The sequence below is a fragment of the Perognathus longimembris genome, chromosome 1 (assembly GCF_023159225.1).
Source record: "Perognathus longimembris pacificus isolate PPM17 chromosome 1, ASM2315922v1, whole genome shotgun sequence".
In the NCBI taxonomy this organism is placed as follows: Eukaryota; Metazoa; Chordata; class Mammalia; order Rodentia; family Heteromyidae; genus Perognathus; species Perognathus longimembris.
In genome coordinates, this window is record NC_063161.1 from 161,644,814 (window position 1) to 161,663,497 (window position 18,684).

Here is an 18,684-nt window from a genome sequence, read left to right on the forward strand (position 1 = left end):
CAGGGGCAGAGGGCAGGGAGTGGTCACGCACAGGACCGGGACCTGGGGCCGCCGGGCCTGGCGCGGGCCCTTAGCGCTCGGCCGGAGGAGGGACGCGCCGCTCCTTTATTTCTGAGAGGTCCCAGCGCGCACTTGCTCCCGGGTATCTGGGCCCTCCCCGAATGGCAAGGAGTCCTGCGGCCTTCGGGTCCCCCTGGCCCGGTTTCCCAGCCGGAGCCCGCTCCTCCAGCCCTGCTCCTCCTCCTGGGGTGCCCCACCCACAGGCGAGGCTGCTTCTGCCCCCGGGATGCCCTTGGTGGCAGACCTGGGGCGTCCTCTGGCACCTGCTCCAGGCGGGCCCGGATGGACGGGAGTCCAGAACCCAGCATGGCCTCCCGTCCGGCCCCAGGCCTCTCCCTCAGCCCGCAGGGATGGGAGGCGAGCGCCCTTGAGGGTGAGCTCTGCGGCGGCCTGGGGGGGGGGGGGGGGGAGCCTCCCTCCCTCCGCACTGGCCTCTGCCCCTGTCCTGGACCAGAACCTGCCACCCTGTCAGGTCCCTGTGCTGTGTCCCCCACAGAGTCGCTTTCTTAGGGGAGCAGGCTGCCCTTGAAGGGCTGGGGCAGGACCAAGAGACCGTCCCAGCCGCCCCAGGCCCCTCCTCCTGGGCTCGGAAAGGGCAGGGGCAGGGGAAAGGATTCTGGAATCTTCCTGCCACGGGAATCAAATCCCGATGGTTGAGGAAGTCCGAGCCCGGGTGCGAGTCCCCAGTTAAGCGTCCACGCGCACAGGTGGCCGCTCACGCCTCCCGCTGATGGACGCCCGCTGCTCCCCCCTGCTCCTCCAGGGCCTGGCGCGGACCCCGGGCCGGGCGGGAGCGGGGGGCGGGGGGGGCCTGCGTCAGCACCGTGGTGTCCAGCGGGCTTCTCTCCCGGGGCTGTCGTCCGTGGGGTCGGCGTCCCGGGGTCACGGAGGCGCGTGTGGGCCGGCACCGCGCCTCCCTTCCCCTCTCCAGCCGCTGATTTACATTGGATTTTTAAGCATAATTAGAAATGCAGGGGATCTTTGTGTCTTACCTCGCCTCTGACTATTTATGGCATGATATGCAGATGAGGAGCGCCATGAATATTAACGATCGCGTGCGGGGAAGTGGCTGTCTGCGATGAGTTGGTGACCCACTGCCCGGCGCGCGCCTGCTGGACACCTCCCCCCCCTTCCCTGCGGCGGGACCCCCTCCCCCCCCACAAGTGCTGAGGGTCAAGGTCACGGCTGCCCCGGAAGGGCGGGGCGGGGTGGGGGCCGGCCGCCCTTGCACCGGGCTGGGCTGAGCGTGGGGGAGCCCCAGCTTGGGTGGAGGGGGGCGGAGGGGCCAGGAGTGCACCGGGGCTGGTGCCGCCTTCTAAAGTTATTAAATGATGCCCGAGGGAGACACTCTTCAAGCGTGCATTATTTAAATTACAAATGCGGGTGAGGGAGATTGTCTTCTCAAAACACCCGCTCACATTCTTCGGGAACCTTCTGGAACGGGCGGGTGGCCTGCGAGAGCTTCGCGTTGTGCCGGGCCTGGCCCTGGCGGGTCTGCAGGGCCGGGGGAGCCGGGGCATCGGGGCCTCCCGCCCTCCCCGGTCTGCCGCCCGTGGTTCAGCAAGCCGCGCTCGCGCTCAGTGCTCTGGGTGCGAGCGAGCGAGGGCTTGGCTGCAGGGGGCGGTGTCCGGGGTGCCCCCCCCCCCCCCCCGCCTGTGGCGTCCCTCGCGGAGACGGCTTTGCCGAGGTCTCACGGAGCTGGGCGGGACGAGGAGCGGCAGGGACCTCCAGGTACAGAGCTGCCCGAGGCCAGGCCGCTCTGCCCCGCCTCACTCACCCCTGCGGCCCCACGCTGGGTAGCCGGGGCCCAGACGCGCGTGCCGGCTCCCCACCGGCTCCGTCCCCTCTCTCTGGGGACCGATGTAGGCCGGCAAGGGCGGTAGATCGAGGGGCAAGTTTTACATGTGCAGATTCTGGCACACCGTCCTTCTCCTGGAAGAGAGGAGGAGCGAGAGCGAGAGGAGAGAGCTGGGGGGGGGAAGGGGGGAGGAGAGGCTTCCAGACAAGCATTCGTGAGTGCAGCTGAAACCGGCCCTGTGGGTGATGCTGTCCACTCCTGTGGTCCCGGGTGGGGAGATGGGGAGACCCTGCTGGGGCCTCCGGTTGATCTCAGGGTGCTCAGCGGGGAGGGGTCCCTCCCTGGCCCTGACGCGGGGGGTGGGGGGGCTCTGTGGACTGTCCTCTGCGGCTGCACCCCAGGGCCCTGGGCCCTGGGTCTGTCGTTCCCAGGAAGGCCTGTGCAGCCACCCTCAAATCTGGGAAGCTGACAGGCAGGTGTGTGAGGTTCGGGCTCGGCTCCGGCGGCTTCCGCGCTGAGGCGAGGGGAGGGATGGGGCTCTGGGCCTGCGTTACGCCATGGAGAGGATGGTGGGTGCCTGGGCGCTGAGACCTCGCCCTGCGGCTTTTATTTCTGCTCGCCCCGCTCCTTGCGGGCGGCTGCCTGGTGATTCCATTAGCAGCGAGGCCTGGGGCTGTCCAACGCCGCCTGATGGCGTCTTAAAAGTTTAATGCGAACCTCAGGGCCGAGCCTCATGCCCCACCCAGCTCCGTGGGGACTCGAGACTCCCAAGCCAGCAGCCTGGACCCTTGGAAGGCCCCGCTCGCCTCCAGTGTCTCAGGGGCCAGAACCTGGTGTGTGGAGAGGGGCGGGGGGCAGGCCCGGGCCCGGGCCACGGTTGACAGCGGTCGTTCTGCCGGGGCTGTCCCGGGTGAGCCCCCGCTCGGCTCTGTTCCTGGAGCCCTGCTCTCCCGCCTGTGCCTGCTGGCCTGGGCTCCACACCTTGTGAGCACCTGGCCACCCTTGAGGCGCTGCCTTGCGGACTGCTGTGTTCTCTGCGATGACAGGGGGGGGGGGGGGGAGGCTCGGAGCTGCCCCGCCTCGGGGATGGGCTGTCTCCCACTGGGTGTCCCTGGAGCAGTGGGCCCCCTCCCTCCTTCTGCAGCTGCGGGTGATGGCTGTGCGTTTACCAAGGCCCAGAGCCTCTTATTAGATTGGTAAAATTAAATCCTGCAAAATAATTCCCCTTAATTTAATTTATCTCTCCTCTCTTTCTCTTGCTGCTAGCAGCAGTCCTGGGGATGCGGACGCCACTCCTCCAGTGCCCCGTCCCGGCTTAGCACGACCAGTGGAGGCTGGGGATGGGCGGGGGGGGGGGGGGGGAGGGTCTTCCAGGCTCTGGACCTGCGATGGACTAGCGGTCTGGGCTGTGTGGCCCCTCCTGTGGCCAGCCCACCCCTGTTCCAAGGCTCGGGGACGCCCTTGGGGGAGCCTTGTACCTGCGTGGAGAAGCTGCCTGCTTCTTCCCGCAGCAGTGAGGTGTCAGGACCAAGGGTGCCCAGGTTCCCGCGCGGCTGGCGGGGACCTGTGTGTGAATCCTGCCCGGGGACTGGCCTCCAACAGGGGCATCTGCCCGCCCGGTCCTGCCCCGCCTCTGTGTGTGAGCGTGTTCCTCCCCTCCCCATTTCCTCCCATCTCCTCATCCACCTGGAGATCGTGCTGCTCTTCGGGGGGCTGACGGGACACCAGGCCCCCGCGCTGAGGGATTCGGGGGGGGGGGGGGAACATCCCATCGCCATCTTTGCTTTCTCTGGGATAGTGTGTGGACATCTCTGAGGGTCTGCGTGGGGAGGGTGCCTCCAGACCGCCATAGCAGGAGGGTCTGAGGTGGGGTTGTTCTGTTCTGAGGGCCTTTGGGTGTGTGTGTGGGGGGGGGGTGTTCCTCCATGCAGTGCTTGGTGATGGCCGGATAGGCAAAGTTAAGAGGTCTTCCATTCGCCAGCGGGTCCCTTAGAAACTTCCACGGGCAGATGGGTGCGATAAAGAAAGCTCAGCCATAGCGGGAAACAGAATAGGTAGCTTTGCCTAGAGAGAACAGAGATGGGGAAACTGAGTCACCGGAGAGCGAGGGGGTCATGGAGATGGCCGCCGTGGGGAGTGCGTCCCGTCCCCCGGGAGCCCGGCCCGGCCCCCTGGGCCCCAGTTCTCGGCCCACTTAGGCCCAAGGCCCGCCGCAGCTCGAGCGTCAGCCTCGGCGCGCCTGGGTCTCACAGCCCGGGGAGTGAAAGCCAAACCTTTATTTTATTCTTTTCTCCTAAAGTTCAGCTTTGTTCTTGCCCCAGCCGAGGCTTCTAAGAAAGCAACCTGAAACCATCTCCCGTCCGGTTCTCGCAGGCCTGGGGCAGGCCCGGCCGTGCCAGCACAGGTGGCCTGAGGACAGGTAGTGAAGGCACCAGTTGTCCTGGGCCCCGGGGGACGCTCGGGGCCTCGTCACCTTCTCCGGCCGAGCCGCTCTGGCCCCCAGCCCCGGGCACCGGGCCCACCCCGCCAGCTCGCAGCCCTTCCTGGACATCCCCCGCCTCCTGCGGTGGGCTGGAGCCCGGAGCAGCGGGGGCACCCTGAGTTCTGTCCTCAGGAGCCCTGCGGGGCGTGGGGAGAGGCTGGGATTTCGGGGTGACCAGGAGGCTGCCGCGTCCTCACTCTGTCCCCTTGCCTGGCTGCTGGCCGCTGAGACCCCCTGGGGCCAGTGTGCTTTGCTGGCCAGGCTGGGTCACACACACACACACACACACACGTCACGGCAGGAGAGCCCTCCACCCTGCGAGGCCCACCTCCCCTTCCCTGGGCTAAGACCATGCTGCAGGAGCCAATGGCTGTTTGGGAGTGTCCTGTGGTGGAGCTGTACCTCTGCGAAGGGGACTTTGTGGTCCCTCCCCCCCCCTCCCCCTGTGCTGTGTGTCACTGAACAGTGCCGTCCCTCCCCAGCCTGGCAGTGCAGTCCCTCCCCATACTGGGTCTTGTCCTTGCCGGGCCTCTGAGGGGCACTTGGTGGGCAAGTGGGGGCACCGGGGTGGAGGCTCGAAGGTGGGTCTCCCGGCCCTGCTTCTCCGCCCCTCCCAGAAGACCCTCTAAGGGCGGGACACTGGAGCTCGGGGCAGGCCGAGGGGATGGACTTCACGACTGACAAGAGACCTGGCAGAGACCGGAGGGGCGGGGGTGTGTGTGTGTGTGAAACTCGGGGTACTGGCCCCGCTGCCCTGGGACCCGTGGCCTGCAGGGAACCTGGCCCCAGGCCCCGTGGGGAGGGTCGGAGCACCGGCCCTGCTCTGTGGGCTCCCGGGCTGGGCTCGTCCTTCCTCATCTTGCTGCCCGGCCCCCCCCCCGCCCCCCGCCCAGTCTCCAGTCCCCTGGAAGAGTTGAGCTGGCGGCGGCAGTGCCGCCCTGCAGACTGTTGGGAATAGTTTAAATGCTTTGACACCGGGTCTGTGCGCGATGGCAGGCAGGCAGTTTACTGGGTAATTCATATGCAAAACTGCACTATAAATTTCCAGGCTGTCTCAGTTGCTGTGGCACCGTGAAGCATTTCTCCACGTACAGTACAGTATTTCTGCCATCTTTGTTTGCATTGCAGTGAGTCATCAAAAGTCTGTCTTGCACCAACACCCGGAGCCGTGCATTCCTCTGGCACCAACGCGCCCCTGTTTTTAAAGCCGGGGCTGGGAGCTGGCATTTACTTCAGCTCCCAAATCAAAGGCTCCTATTCATTCCCCAGAGCTGCCTGAATGTTTGTCTGCATCCGGCCGCTTCATTGAGATGCCGCGCGCTGCCCGGGAGAGCCGGCCTGGGTGCAGCTGAGCTGCGGCCGCCGAGCCCGGCGCCCGGCTCTCCCCCCGCCCCCCCCCCCCCCCCCCCGCCCGGCTCCTCAGCCCTCCCCACCCCAGGGCTCCGGCTCCGTTTGCTGCATTCCCGGAGCGGCGGGCGGGCGGGCCGGCGTGCGTGGAGTCTGCCCTGCCAGGCTGAGCGGGCAGCGTCGGCCGCCGGCCGGCCACCGCGGCGGAAGGTAGGTCTTCCTGGCCGCCTGGCGCCTCTGGGCCCGGCCGGCAACTTCTCTGCAGTGGGGGGGGCGCGTGCAGGCCAGGCCTTTCCAGCGCTGCGCCCACCTTCCCAACTCCGGGTGCGGGGTGGCTCCGCCCTCCTCCGCGGCGCCTCTGCGGCCGCCTGCACTTTCCTCCCGCGGGACACAGCGGCCCTTTGTGCTGCCCTGCGGAGTTGGGCCAGCGCCTTCCCTTTCGGGGGGCCGGCCCCCCCGCCCCCCACCCCCGGGCAGAGGCTGTCCCTGATGGAGGAGCAGTGCCGCCTGCCCCCCGCCCCGCTGACCGTCCCCCCGAGACCCCTGTCGTTACCTGGGCTGGGACCCTGCCGGGGACCGACCTGCGATGGGGGCTGGGGGCCGTGGAGGGGAGCGCGCCCTGCGGAGGGCTGCCGCGGGCTCCGGCTCCAACTCCTCTTCTGCCGGGTGTCCCTGAGGGCGTGCACCTGGGTTGGGGGTCTGCCCCTGCTGGGGAGCCAGGAACTGCCGGGGGGGGGGGGGGGGAACCAGGAAAGAGTGGAGGAGGCACCCTGCAAGTTCTCCACACCCCCAGCCCTTCCTCACCTGCCGGGGAGACTCCGCACTGGGCAGGGAGCCCCGCAGGGGACCAGGGGGCTGGCAGGACAGCTGCTGGAAGGAGAACAGGAAAACAAGCTGGGAACCAGACGCTTCCCAGAGACCCCTGGCCCCGACGGCCCCTCCCCCACAAGACAGCAGGGCTCCCGGCAGCCGGGAACTTTTTTCCCCTTTTCAGCCTTGGGGTGACTCCTGTCTGGTCCCGTCTTGACTTCCGGGGGCAGGGGTGGGTTCAGGCCGGGCCTGCTCTTAGAGGGCTCTTGTCAGAGCAGCTCACCCATGGGTCCGTGGCGAGCAGCGCTGGCCGCAGCCCGGGTTCAGATTCCGGGACCCCCCCCCCCCCGCCCCACTCTGGAGGTGCTCTAGCTAGGACGGACGCTCTCTCTGCCCTTTGCAGGGTCAGGGGAAGGAGATGGGCAGGAGCGTTTGTCCCTCGGTGGCTGACCACGCTGTCCCCTTGCAGATGTGCCCCACCCGACCCGCGCCACGCTGAGTCTGAGGCCTGCCCGCCACGCCGCCCGCCATGTCTCAGATGTTGCATATCGAGATCCCCAACTTCGGGAACACGGTCCTCGGCTGCCTCAACGAGCAGCGTCTCCTGGGCCTCTACTGCGATGTGTCCATTGTGGTCAAGGGCCAGGCCTTCAAGGCCCACCGGGCCGTCCTGGCCGCCAGCAGCCTCTACTTCCGCGACCTGTTCAGTGGCAACAGCAAGAGCGCGTTCGAGCTGCCCGGCACCGTGCCGCCAGCCTGCTTCCAGCAGATCCTGTCCTTCTGCTACACGGGCAAGCTCACCATGGCGGCCAGCGAGCAGCTCGTGGTCATGTACACGGCGGGCTTCCTGCAGATCCAGCACATTGTGGAGCGGGGCACAGACCTCATGTTCAAGGTGAGCTCGCCCCACTGTGACTCGCAGACTGCCATGATCGAGGATGCCAGCTCCGAGCCCCAGAGCCCCTGCAACCAGGTGCAGCCAGCCGCCGCCGCCGCCGCCTACGTCTCCTACCCGTCCGTGCCCATCCCGCTGCTGACCCGGGTCAAGCACGAAGCCATGGAGCTGCCGCCGGCCACAGGCCCGGGCCTGGCTCCCAAGCGCCCGCTGGAGACGGGGACCCGGGACGGCGTGGCCGTGGCGGTGGGGGCCGCGGGGGCGGCTGGCACGGCCCCTCTCAAGCTGCCCCGGGTCTCCTATTATGGGGTGCCCAGCCTGGCCACCCTCATCCCCAGCATCCAGCAGGTGCCCTACCCCCAGGGGGAGCGGACCAGCCCGGGGGCCAGCAGCCTGCCCACCACGGACAGCCCCACCTCCTACCACAACGAGGAGGACGAGGAGGACGACGAGGCCTACGACACCATGGTGGAGGAGCAGTACGGCCAGATGTACATCAAGGCCACGGGCAGCTACGCAGGTAATCACGGGGCCGGGGCCCGCGCGGCACAGCCGCTGAGCTGCCCGGGCGGCCGGTGGGAGCTGAGGCCCAAGGAGCGGGCTGCCGGGAGTCGGTCCTCAAGCCGAGACCTGACGTGGCGCGAGAGGACGGGTCGTGAGTTCGCTCTGCTAGGTTGCCGTGCAGGAAGTGTGCAGCCAGCGCCCTGCCTGGCACTGGACAGATGAGGAGAGGGAGGATCTCGGTGAGAAGCGCTTCCCAGCTGGTCACGCCTTGCGCGGGGCCTCCGTTTCCCTGTCTCCGGAGGGCCTGCTACTGTGTGCGGGGTGCTCCTTTATCTTCAGCCTTCCTCCTTGTGGACTCTCCCAAGGCTGAGATCTGCCGCCAGTCCATTTGCCCCTCCTTCCCAGAGCCTAGCACCAGGGGGCCCCACACAGGTAGACGGCTGGAGAAAGCGTGAGCGGTCTTCAAGTTCTCTAGGGCTAAAAAGCTGTTCCTGCGAGGGGACTAGTAAGTAAGATGCGGGACATCCTGAGGGAGGACACGGAGACTGCTTGGGGTACTCTGGACAGAGTCCAGAATCGGCTCTTCCCCCGTGAGCCCGGCAGGCAGGGCTGTGTGCAGTCGCTCGAGCCCAAGCATAGGGTGCCTGCAGGGGTCAGACCGGCCAAGGGGCTGTGCTGGGGTGTGCGTCTCCCCCTGCTCACTACGTGTTCTCATGCCCGCCTTAGTCCATCAGCACTGGGTGCTAGGAGCCAGGAGCACTGCCCAGCTTGGGCCCTTGCGAGGCCACGGTCCCAGTCAGCTGGGGCTGCAAGACTGGATGGCAGTGTCGTCCCCATCCCCCCGCCCCGTCTTCTGCCATGCCTGCACTGGCTCCATCTCAGTCTGCAGGAGAAGCCACTGCACAGGCCCTAGATGCAGTCCTGCTCAGCTTGGGCCATTGTGGCTCTCCACCTCTGTGGCTCCCCGTCTCTGTGGCTCCCCGTCTCTGTGGCTCTCCACCTCTGTAGTTCCCCACCTCTGTGGCTCTCCATCTCTGTGGCTCTCGGTCTCTGGATTTACGTGAGCGTTGCTGTCTTGCACTAGATCTGGGCTAGATAGCTTCCTGTTCTTTCATGGTAGGGGCCAGCATTGGTGGTTCTTGATACCAAGAACCCGGCTAGCCAACGTGTTGGTCAGGATGAGTGGGCTGCTGTGCTCCCGGTGCCTGGCTCGGCCTCAGCCTTTGGGGAACCACCATTGGGTTCCCTGAGTGCTTTACTCATGCTGGTGGCTGGACACAGCCCTGTGGATGGGCCAAGGAAAAAGCGGTGCCAGGCCTGGGGGCAGGGGTTGCTCACCAGGGTCCTTGGCAGTGCCCCGCAGAGCTGGGAAGGAACCCAGGATGCCCTTGGCACAGCCCCTTCCCCTCCAGTGTGACCTTGGTGGGGGGCGGGGCAGTGTCAGGTTTTCTGGGCACAGGCGGTGTCTGGCAGCTTGTGTGACACCCCTGCCCTTGGTGCTGGGTCATCTGAAGCCCTCTTCTCCTGCCCTGGACAGGGTCCTCCCAGGACTCACGTGGGGCAGGGGCCATGGAGGGCTCTGTGGCGCCCGTCTGTGCAGCCGGGGAGGCTGTGCTGTCTGAGCCCTCCGTGGAGGGGCGCAGGCTCCAGCTCCCCAGTGCCCAGACAGGACCCTGCGAAGTTTCTGTAGGGAGCTGGAGCCCCTAGTGGCCCTGTTTGGTCCTGCCCATCCCTACCCACCTTTAGGGGGTGTCATGGTGTTGCTGAGACACTGGAGGGACCGTGGCAGCCTGGTCTGCGGGCCGCGCGACTGTCTGGGCTTCCTTGCGGTTTTGCTCTTCAGCAAGCCCATAAGTGGGGCAGAGAAAGGGGGTGTGTGGTTTCTTGGTTAGAATCTAGGTTATTGGCGGTGACGTCGTGGTGTCACTGGGTGTGCTAGGGGAAGGAGGCCATGGGGCGAGTGGGTGGATGGGGGGCCCGGCACCCCACACAGAGCTGTCCCCAGGTCCTCGTGTGCTGGCCTGGCCTCATGGATAGTCTCTATTTCTCTCTCCCTCTCCCCCGCTTCCATCCTTCTCCCTCCCTCTCTCCCTCCCTCCCTCCCTCCCTCCCCCGTCTCCCTCCCTCCTCCTGGAGGCCCTTCCAGTGAGCCCTCTGCTAGGTTACTTTGAGTTGGGCAGGGTGCCCGTCTCTGAGCTGGGCGTCTCGAGTTCTTAGTTGCTTCTTCCAATCAGCTCCCCTTCAGTGAGGCTTGGCCGGCAACCTTGGGTGTGAGGAGCAACAGAGCCATGGTGCCACCTGCCTCCAGCCCCCACCGAGGCCACTTACGGAGGGTCGTGCGTATGGAACAGGTCAGAACCGGGTGCTTAGCCGCCCCCTCCCCCGCCCCACCGCCGCCCGGCACCGGCGGTCCCACACAGGGTCCAGCGGAGGAGCCACACCCGACTCATCCAGCTCGCCATCCAGGAAGGACAGTTGGTTCTCAGGAGCTGTGCATGGAGGAGGAGCAGCAGCAGCGCGGTGCGGGGCTGTGAGCTCATGGTTCAGAGCCCTGCCCTCAGCGGGGCTCCATTAGCTTAGTCCCCACAGGGAGGCAGTGACCAGGGTCCCTCCCCGCTGCCCTTCCCTTGCATCTGTCTCCGCTCATGCGGGGCCGTCACGCTGGGCCCCCAGATACTGCACCAGGCCAGAGAGCCTGCTCCCGGGTGCTGGGCCCACCTGTCTCACGTCTGGGGGCCTCCTGGGAGGGGAGGGGCCGCTACAGGGAGGACAGGTGAGCGCAGGTGGGCACCACATCCCCGGCTAGAGATGGTGAACCAGCTCGCCCCCCACAAAGTGTGTTGGGGGGCCAGAGCAGGAGCCGGACACCAGGTAGGGAGCCCAGTCCCATCTGCACAGCAGGTTTGTGGCCCAAGCAGTGTCCCCATCCCCCGTCTCTTTTCCCTCACCCTGCCTTTCCCCACCTCGCCCTTCCCTGAGGATGCAGTGCAGAGCAGGGCCCTTCTGAGTTACCTGAGATCTCGAAGGCCTCAGGCTGGGGGGTGTCTGCTTGTCCACTGGCAAGCCCGGGGTCCAGTCATGGCCTGGTGGAGTCAGTGTGGGATTTGAGTGTGCTCCTCGTGGGGTGGGTGGGGATGGAGCTCCAGCACCTGCTCCTGAGGTCTCCACTGTCTCCGGGTTCCTCGGCATACCTGGTCCTCCAGACTCGACTCATGGGGGCTCAGCTGGGCATGCTTGGGACCTTGAGTAGGGAACTGCTGTGACCGCAGCTCAGGCCCTGTGGAGGGCCAGGCAGGGTGATGGGCAGAGCGCATTCAGGAGTGGGCCCAGCATACGGGTGTGGCACTCCCTGCTCCTGCCGTGGCCCTGATATTTGCAGTGGGAAGCCACTCTGCCACTCTAGCACCGCCCGATCTCACTAGTGCTCTGTCCAGGCTGAGGGGTCCAGGCCTACCGAGAGCCACTGTAGCCGTCAGGGCTCCATTGATGGCAGTCTCGCTTGCGGCCATCCCTCTCCCCCATAGCATGATTCAGTAGTCCATCCACCTAGCAGGTCCCCCTGCCTGTGGCCACCAGTCCTGTGGGAGGCCACGCTTTGTTTAAATTAAATTTTTATTGACCAGGTGATGTACAGAGGTAGTACAGTTACATAATAAGGTAGTGAGTACATTTCTGGGAGGCTACTCTTGACAGCAGCTCCAAAGCAGGTGTGTGTGTGTGTGTGTGTGTGTGTGTGTGTGTGTGTGTCTCCTTTGGAGTGTCTGAGTATGCAAGTCCCCTTTTGTATCTGTGGGCAGGGTCAAGACTACAGAGTCAGAGCCCAGCCTGACCTGACCCCCTGTGGGTCCCAGGGAGCAGCAGGTACCATTGTCCCTGGCCTAGGGAGCGTGAGGCCCAAGGAGTCCCAGCGCTGGCGGGGGTATTGCTGGCTGCTAGCGTAAGGTCCTTTTAGGTAGCTAGCACCTTGCAATTGGGGCAGGACAAAAGAGGTGCCAGTCCCTGTTTCCAGCCCTGAGACACCTCCAGTGGTGGCCAGTGGTCACCACCCACTCTCAGCTTCTGCTTGAGCAGGTGCAGGGCACAGCTCTTTCCCGCAGCCTCCAGGGGCAAGGGAGCGCACCCAGGCTGTGAACACCCTGAGTTTTCTTCTAGCAAAGCCAACTTTGTTGAGATGTGATTTATCTATAGTAAAATGCAACAAGACGGGAAGCAGATACTTCCCCTAAAATGTTACCTGGGTCCTCCTACCCCCTCCACGTGGCCTCAGGCATACTCCCACTGCTTTGTCTCCACTTTTGTGGAGTCGGTGGTTGGGACTGTTGGGTCGAGAGACCACATCGGCACACAACACATGCAGGTCCCTGTGGGGGTGCAAAGCTGGGAGTGGGACTGCTGAGTGACACTCTGGTATGGCTGAACTTCAGCCGGCCTCCTCCTGCTCCCCCTCCAGGCCCCCACCCTAGCGGTCCTGACCCTTGCGTGTGGTTGAGTTTGGTTTTAACCACCCTAGGCTGTAGCTCCTACTTGAGTTTCCTGGTGACTGTGACTGTGAAGGATGATGAAAAAGTAGCTTGAATCGTGGTGCACGTCTCCACATCTTTTGCCTATTTTTTCCAAAAACGAGTTTTCAGAGTTTCTTGTTTGGTTTGCGTGCAGGTCTTTTCTGAGATACGCGTATTTCCAAGCATTTCCTTCCAGTCCAGTGTGCCTTGTTATGGTTGTTGTTTTAACGGTGTCTCGAGTCATGGCCCTGGAGTTTTACATGTGGATGACCCGTGAGAGTTTTGTTTTTATGGTTAGTGGTTTTTGTTGGACCACAAAGTATTTGTCTCCCCAGCAGTCAGAACTGTGCGCGTGCGCGTGCGCGTGCCAGTCCCGGGACTCGAACTCGCCTGTGTGCCGTCCCCGCGTGTTCTCTCCTCGAGGCTGGCGTCTGGCCCGTGGAGCCACACTTCCACTGCGGGCTCTTTGCGGACTCGAGTCCGCCCTGGCTGGCTCTGAACTGCAGTCCCCGTGGGCGGCGATCCCCCTCGTCTTCGCCGCGCGCGCCTCCGCCCGCCTGGCCGAGCCGGAGGGCCCGGTCCTGCGCCCCGCTGTCCCGTGGCGTCTGCCTGGAAGGTTTGCCGCGTTGGTCATTCATGGTGCCGGGAATCGTGGTCAGCTTGGGCGGAACCGGCCCCTCACGGCCCGGAGACTCCCGGCCCGGGAACGCGGCGGGCCTCCGCTCTGCTTGGGCCCCCGCTTCCGGTCTTCAGGAGACAGGAACTGCTCTTGTCTTCAGCGGACGGGGCCGCTTCCGGTCTTCAGGAGACAGGAACTGCTCTTGTCTTCAGCAGACGGGGCCGCTTCCGGTCTTCAAGAGCCTGGACCGACCGCTTCCGGTCTTCAGGAGACAGGAACTGCTCTTGTCTTCAGCGGACGGGGCCGCTTCCGGTCTTCAAGAGACTGGACCGACCGCTTCCGGTTTTAGAGGATGGGTCCGCTTCCGGTCTTCAGTAGACGGGACCGCTTGCAATCTAGGAGAGACAGGAACTGCTCTTGTCTTCAGCTGATTGGACCGCTTCCGGTCTTCAGATGACGGGACTGCTTCCGGCCTTCAAGAGACTGGACCACTTTCGGTCTTCAAGAGACGGGAACTGCTCTTGTCTTCAGCGGACGGGGCCGCTTCCGGTCTTCAAGAGACTGGACCGCTTCCGGTCTTCAGTAGATAGGAACAGCTTCCGGTCTTTAGTGGCTCAGACCGCTTCCGGTCTTCAGTAGATAGGAACAGCTTCCGGTCTTCAGCGGCCAGGGCCGCTTCCGGTCTTCAAGATACTGAACCGCTTCCGATCTTCAGCGGACGGGGCCTTGTCCGGTCTTCAAGAGACTGGACCGCTTCCGGTCTTCAGTAGATAGATAGGAACGGCTTCCGGTCTTCAAGAGACTGGACCGCTTCCGGTCTTCAGTAGATAGGAACGACTTCCGGTCTTCAGCGGACAGGGCCGCTTCCGGTCTTTAGTGGCTCGGACCGCTTCCGGTCTTCAGTAGATAGGAACGGCTTCCGGTCTTCAGCGCACGGGACCGCTTCCGGTCTTCAGTAGCTAGATAGGAACGGCTTCTGGTCTTCAGCGCACGGGGCCGCTCCGGTCTTCAAGAGCCCGGAACTGCCCTTGTCTTGGGTCGCCGGGAGCGGCTTCCGGCCTTCGGTAGATGGGCGTTATTTGCACGCGGCAGCCTCATGGAGACGGGACTCCATGCCAGGGCAGTCACCCGCGGAAGCGTGTTCCAGGGTTGTGCAGCGGTCACCAAAGTCAGTTTTAGAACGTTTTACTCTTCGCCAAAGAAGTTCCCTCGCAGGGGACAGCCACGCCCCTCCCCGCGGCGGGGGACACGCGGTTTATTTCTTGGTTCCCACTTTGGGTGGGTGAGGTGTTTCCGCCGTGGGGCTCCTCTGAATTACTGTACAGGGAACTGTTGCAGATCCGTGTTCTCGCGTCTGACTGTGCAAGTGGGAATGGGATGGCTCGTGTCATTCATTTCCTTTTCTTATAGCTAGGTGCGTGTGTGTCTGTGCGTGTGTGCGCGTGCGCACTGGGACTGATGCTTGAATTTGGCTTCCTGAGCTGCTTTCACCCAAGGCTGACACTACCATTTGAGCCACACTTCCACTTCCAGCTTTTCTTGGCTGGTCATTGGAGATCTGAGTCTCAGACTTTTCCTGCCTGAGCTGGCTTTGAATCATGACCTCCGACCTCAGCCTCCTAAGTAGCTAGGGTTACAGGCCTGAACCACCAGCGCTCCTCCATTGGGTGCTTTTGTGAATGGCATTGCGTGTCATTTCATTTTCAGTCATTTGTTGCTAGCACGCAGGTCTGTGTCTTGAGTTCTGAGGCTTTCCATGGCCTCCTGGGAATACCTGCACACGAGGCAGGGCGTGTGGGTGGCACTGTGGGGCACGGAAAGGTGGGCTTTCAGTTCCACTACAGGTTAGATGGGGATGCAGAAATGACTGGGCTGCGGCCTTGGGAGCAGAGCATTTGCCCTCTCCCCCAGGGAGGTGCTGACAGAGTCTCCGCACCGTACCCTTCATCCTCTGTGGACACATCCTTCTCCAAGGCCCTGATGTGGGCTTTCTACTGTTTTCCTGCTGTTGCATTTTGCAGTAGTTACGGTGTATATGTTGAAGGGCCTTGGCATTCCTGGGATTGACCTGCCTGGCTTTTCTGCACCACGTTTTACACATTGCCAGGTTCATCAGCTCGTGTTTTCTCAGGGAATTTTGCCACTGTGTTCATGAAAGTTACTGACTGTGCCATTTTCTTTTATGTGTTGTCTGGTTTTGGAATCAGGGTAATGCAAGTCTATCTTCCTTTGTCCTTTATTTTTTGAGAGAGTTCATGTTAAGTTTGATGTTATTTCTTTTTTGTTGTTGTTGTTTGATGTTATTTCTTTAGTGTCTGATGGGGTTGGTTCACCAGTGAAACCACTCAAGCCTGGAGTTGGTTGTTGTTAATTGTGAGAAGGTTTTGAATTTCCAATTTATTTTAATTGCCAGCATTATTACCAATTACAATTTACTTTAATTACCAATATTACTTTAGATATAGAACTGTTCAGATTTTCTCTTTCATCTTGTCCCAGTCATAGTAATTTGTGTCTTTCATGAAATTTATCCATTGCTGAAGTCTAATTTGATGTTAGCGGTGCCACTCAGGCTTGCTTCCCCTCCTTCTATTTCTTTCCTCCCTTCCTTTCTTCCCTCCTTCCCTCTCTCCTTCTACTGAGAATGAAACTCAAGGCCTCCAACATGCAGAACACATGCTCTACCACTGAGCTGCACTTCCAGCCTCCAGCTTGCTTGTTTCCTTCCTTCCTCTTTTTCTTTTTGTCTCTCTCCCTCTTTCTCTCTCTCTCTCTTTTCTCTGTCTCTCTCTTTCTCTCTCCTTTTTCCCTCCCTCCCTTCCTCCCTTCTTTCTGTGCTGGTACTGGGGCTTGAACTAAGGGCCGTGCATTCTCCTTTAGCTTTATGGTCTAAATCTAGTGCTCTACCACTTGAGCCACACCTCTGCTTCTAGCTTATTGGTGGTTAATTGAAGGGAAGTCTCACATACTTTTCCTGCCTGGGATGGCTTTGAACCACAGCCCTCAGATTTCAGCCTTCTGAGGAGCTAGGATTATAGGTGTGAGCCACTGGTACCTGGTTTGTTTAGTGATTCTTGCTCTCTCCTCTTCTTCATTTCCCAGCATGCTTTTCAAGCTCCACTGCTTCCTTACCCTTACTTCTTTGGGTCAGGATTTCTCTGGAGTTTGACAACTGGTCTTTGCTGCTCTGCCCCTCTTGTACAATCTGACTCCCAGAGCAGAGTTCCTTCTTGGCCTTTGTGCTGCCAGTCCTTTGCCCTAACATTGTCTCATAGTTGTACTTTTTCAGATTCATATATATGTATGTATATATATACACATATATAGCGAGAATTACAGTAGCTTTTGTGTTTTACTTTAACAGTCCATTACCAGTTACATTTAGTCATTTGCAGACTCTGCATTCAGTGAAAGCTGTTCTCTGAAGCATGGCTCTCAGCTTAGTCAGAGACCACAAGTCACTCGCCCCTCCACAGTGGAGACCTGGGTGGTCCCATTGCTCCCAGCTCTCCCTGCTCCTCTGGGGTCTTTTCTCTCCCCTCCCCCTAACTCTTGGCAACCACGGATCTGTTTTCTGTCATTAAGGGGATGATAAGCAGCTCTATGCCTTTAGAATCTTGGGCGCTTGGAATTCATCCACACTGCATGTATTGGTGCTTCGTTGTTCATGGCTGCGCAAGCAGCCTCCTGGCTTGTGGTAAGCCCTCGGTTCACATGGCTATTGCCCTACAGGAGTTCCACTTACTCCATGGCTTGTCAGCACTTGCTTGTATCTTTTCTTTAAAGCCATTCTAGTAGGTCTGTAGCAGTATTTCATTGTGGTTTTGATTTGTATTTCTCTGTTTAATGATATAGAATGTCTTTCAAGGGTGTGTTTACTATGTATATTTCTCTTTATGGCTTTGGGTTGAAAATCTGGGTCTGGCTCATTTTGAGTTAATTTTCATGTAAGGTATGAATCAATTATCTTTTTTTTTTCTGGCCATGGGACTTGGACTGAAGGTCCACTGTCTCTGAGCTTTCCTTTTCTCCTCTCATTTCTAAGGCTCTGATTATATTGTTTCTAAGGCTCTGATTATATTGTAACAGCCACTTGAAACCATGGTCTGCTAATGCTGGCATTTTATCATTTCTCATTCTGTTTCTATTGGCTGATTTTAGAATACCTTCCTGAGGTTGTTTATACACCTAAAAAATATTTTTTTTTGATCATGGGGCTTGAACTGGGGGCCTGGGTGCTTCCCCGAGCTCTTTTGCTCAAGGTTAGCTAGCACTCTACCACTTCGAGCCACAGTGCCCTTCCTGGTTTTCTGATGGTTAACAGGAGATAAAAATCTCACAGCTTTCCTGCGTGAGATGGCTTTGAACTGGGATCCTCAGATGTCAGCCTCCTGTGTAGCTGGGATTACAGGTGTGAGCCAGCAGTGCCTGGCTTACACCTACATTTTAAGAAAAAGCTGGACATGGTGGATATCTTGGCTACGTTGTTGAGTGTCTGCTATGGTTGTCTCTCCCAGTGGGTGTCAGTCTGAATTTCAGTTATGTGAGGAGATGGAATTCAGTTCATGATGTGGATACCTTTCCAGGGGCCTAGCATGGCCATTTGGTAATCTTGGTAAAGAGCTTTTCTTTGTTTCCCTGTGGTGCTGGGGTTAAATGCAAGGTCTCGAGTGTACTAGGCAAATGCTCTGCCACTGAGCTCCATCCCAGTCCTGCCCCACTTTGTTTCTTTTTTGTGCAGGTCCTGGGCCTTGAGCTCAGGGCCTGGGTGCTCACCCTGAGCTCTTTAGCTCAAGACTAACACTCTACCACTTGAGCTCCACTTATGTCTATTTGGTGCTTAATTGGAGATGGTAGTCTCACAGACTTTTCATGCTTGGGCTGGCTTTGAACCACGATCCTCAAATTTCAGCCTCTCGAGTCCCTAGGATTATAGCTGTGAGCCACCAGAGCCTGACTACCTGTCCCATTCTTTTTTCTTTCTTTCTTTTTTTAGTGGGTTGTGGGATTTGAACTCTGGGCCTAGGCGCTGTCCCTGAACTCTATAGCTCAAGGCTAGTGCTTTACCACTTTGAGCCACAGCTCTAGTTCTGGTTTTCTGGTGGTTAATTATAGATAAGAGTTTTGTGGACTTTTCTGCCCAGCCTGGCTTTGAACCACGATCCTCAGATCTCAGCCTCCTGAGTAGCTAGGATTATAAGTGTGAGCCACTGGTGCCAGGCCTGTGCCATTCTTTTGTAGAGTGAGTTGTTCTAAGTGCCTAAGTACCTGTCCAGTTTGGTTTGAATTGGCTTTGTCAGAAGCATGTTATGAAATTCTTCTGTAGCCTAACTTCTTTCTCCGGGCTTGTCCCTACCTGCCCTACCTGCCATCGTGGTAGGGACCCATCCAGGACTCTCACTAGTGGTCTACCACCGAGCTGCATCACCAGTTCCTCTTAATGTAATTGTGACGCAAGGTTCGTCAAGTTTTTAAAATGGCACCAGCTTTGATATCCTATTTGAAGAACTCTTCCCCCAGTGGAGATCAGCAGGATGACCTCTGACTTGTTTGTGGAAAGCTGAACATACTTCACTTCATTTTAAAGTCACAGAAATGTAGAAGTTCAGAGAAATGCCTGCATACCCTTCCAGTGCATGTTTGCTGTATCCCTTCATTGTTCGTTTC

At 60.4% G+C, this 18,684-nt stretch overlaps 1 protein-coding gene across 3 annotated transcripts in view; it reads left to right on the forward strand.

Annotated features, from left to right (window-relative positions):
- The window catches only part of Nacc2 (NACC family member 2), a 58,573-nt gene that overhangs the window by 23,271 nt on the left and 16,618 nt on the right, over positions 1 to 18,684 (forward strand). Inside the window, exons 2-3 of one of the 3 annotated variants that reach the window (XM_048346036.1) lie at positions 5,469 to 5,897; positions 6,967 to 7,912. In XM_048346036.1, coding sequence (XP_048201993.1) covers positions 7,027 to 7,912 — 886 coding nt within the window. In that variant the 5' untranslated portion in view covers positions 5,469 to 5,897; positions 6,967 to 7,026. Of the gene's footprint in view, positions 1 to 5,227; positions 5,898 to 6,966; positions 7,913 to 18,684 lie in introns of those variants that run through there. The other 2 variants (XM_048346020.1, XM_048346028.1) reach the window with 2 other exon arrangements.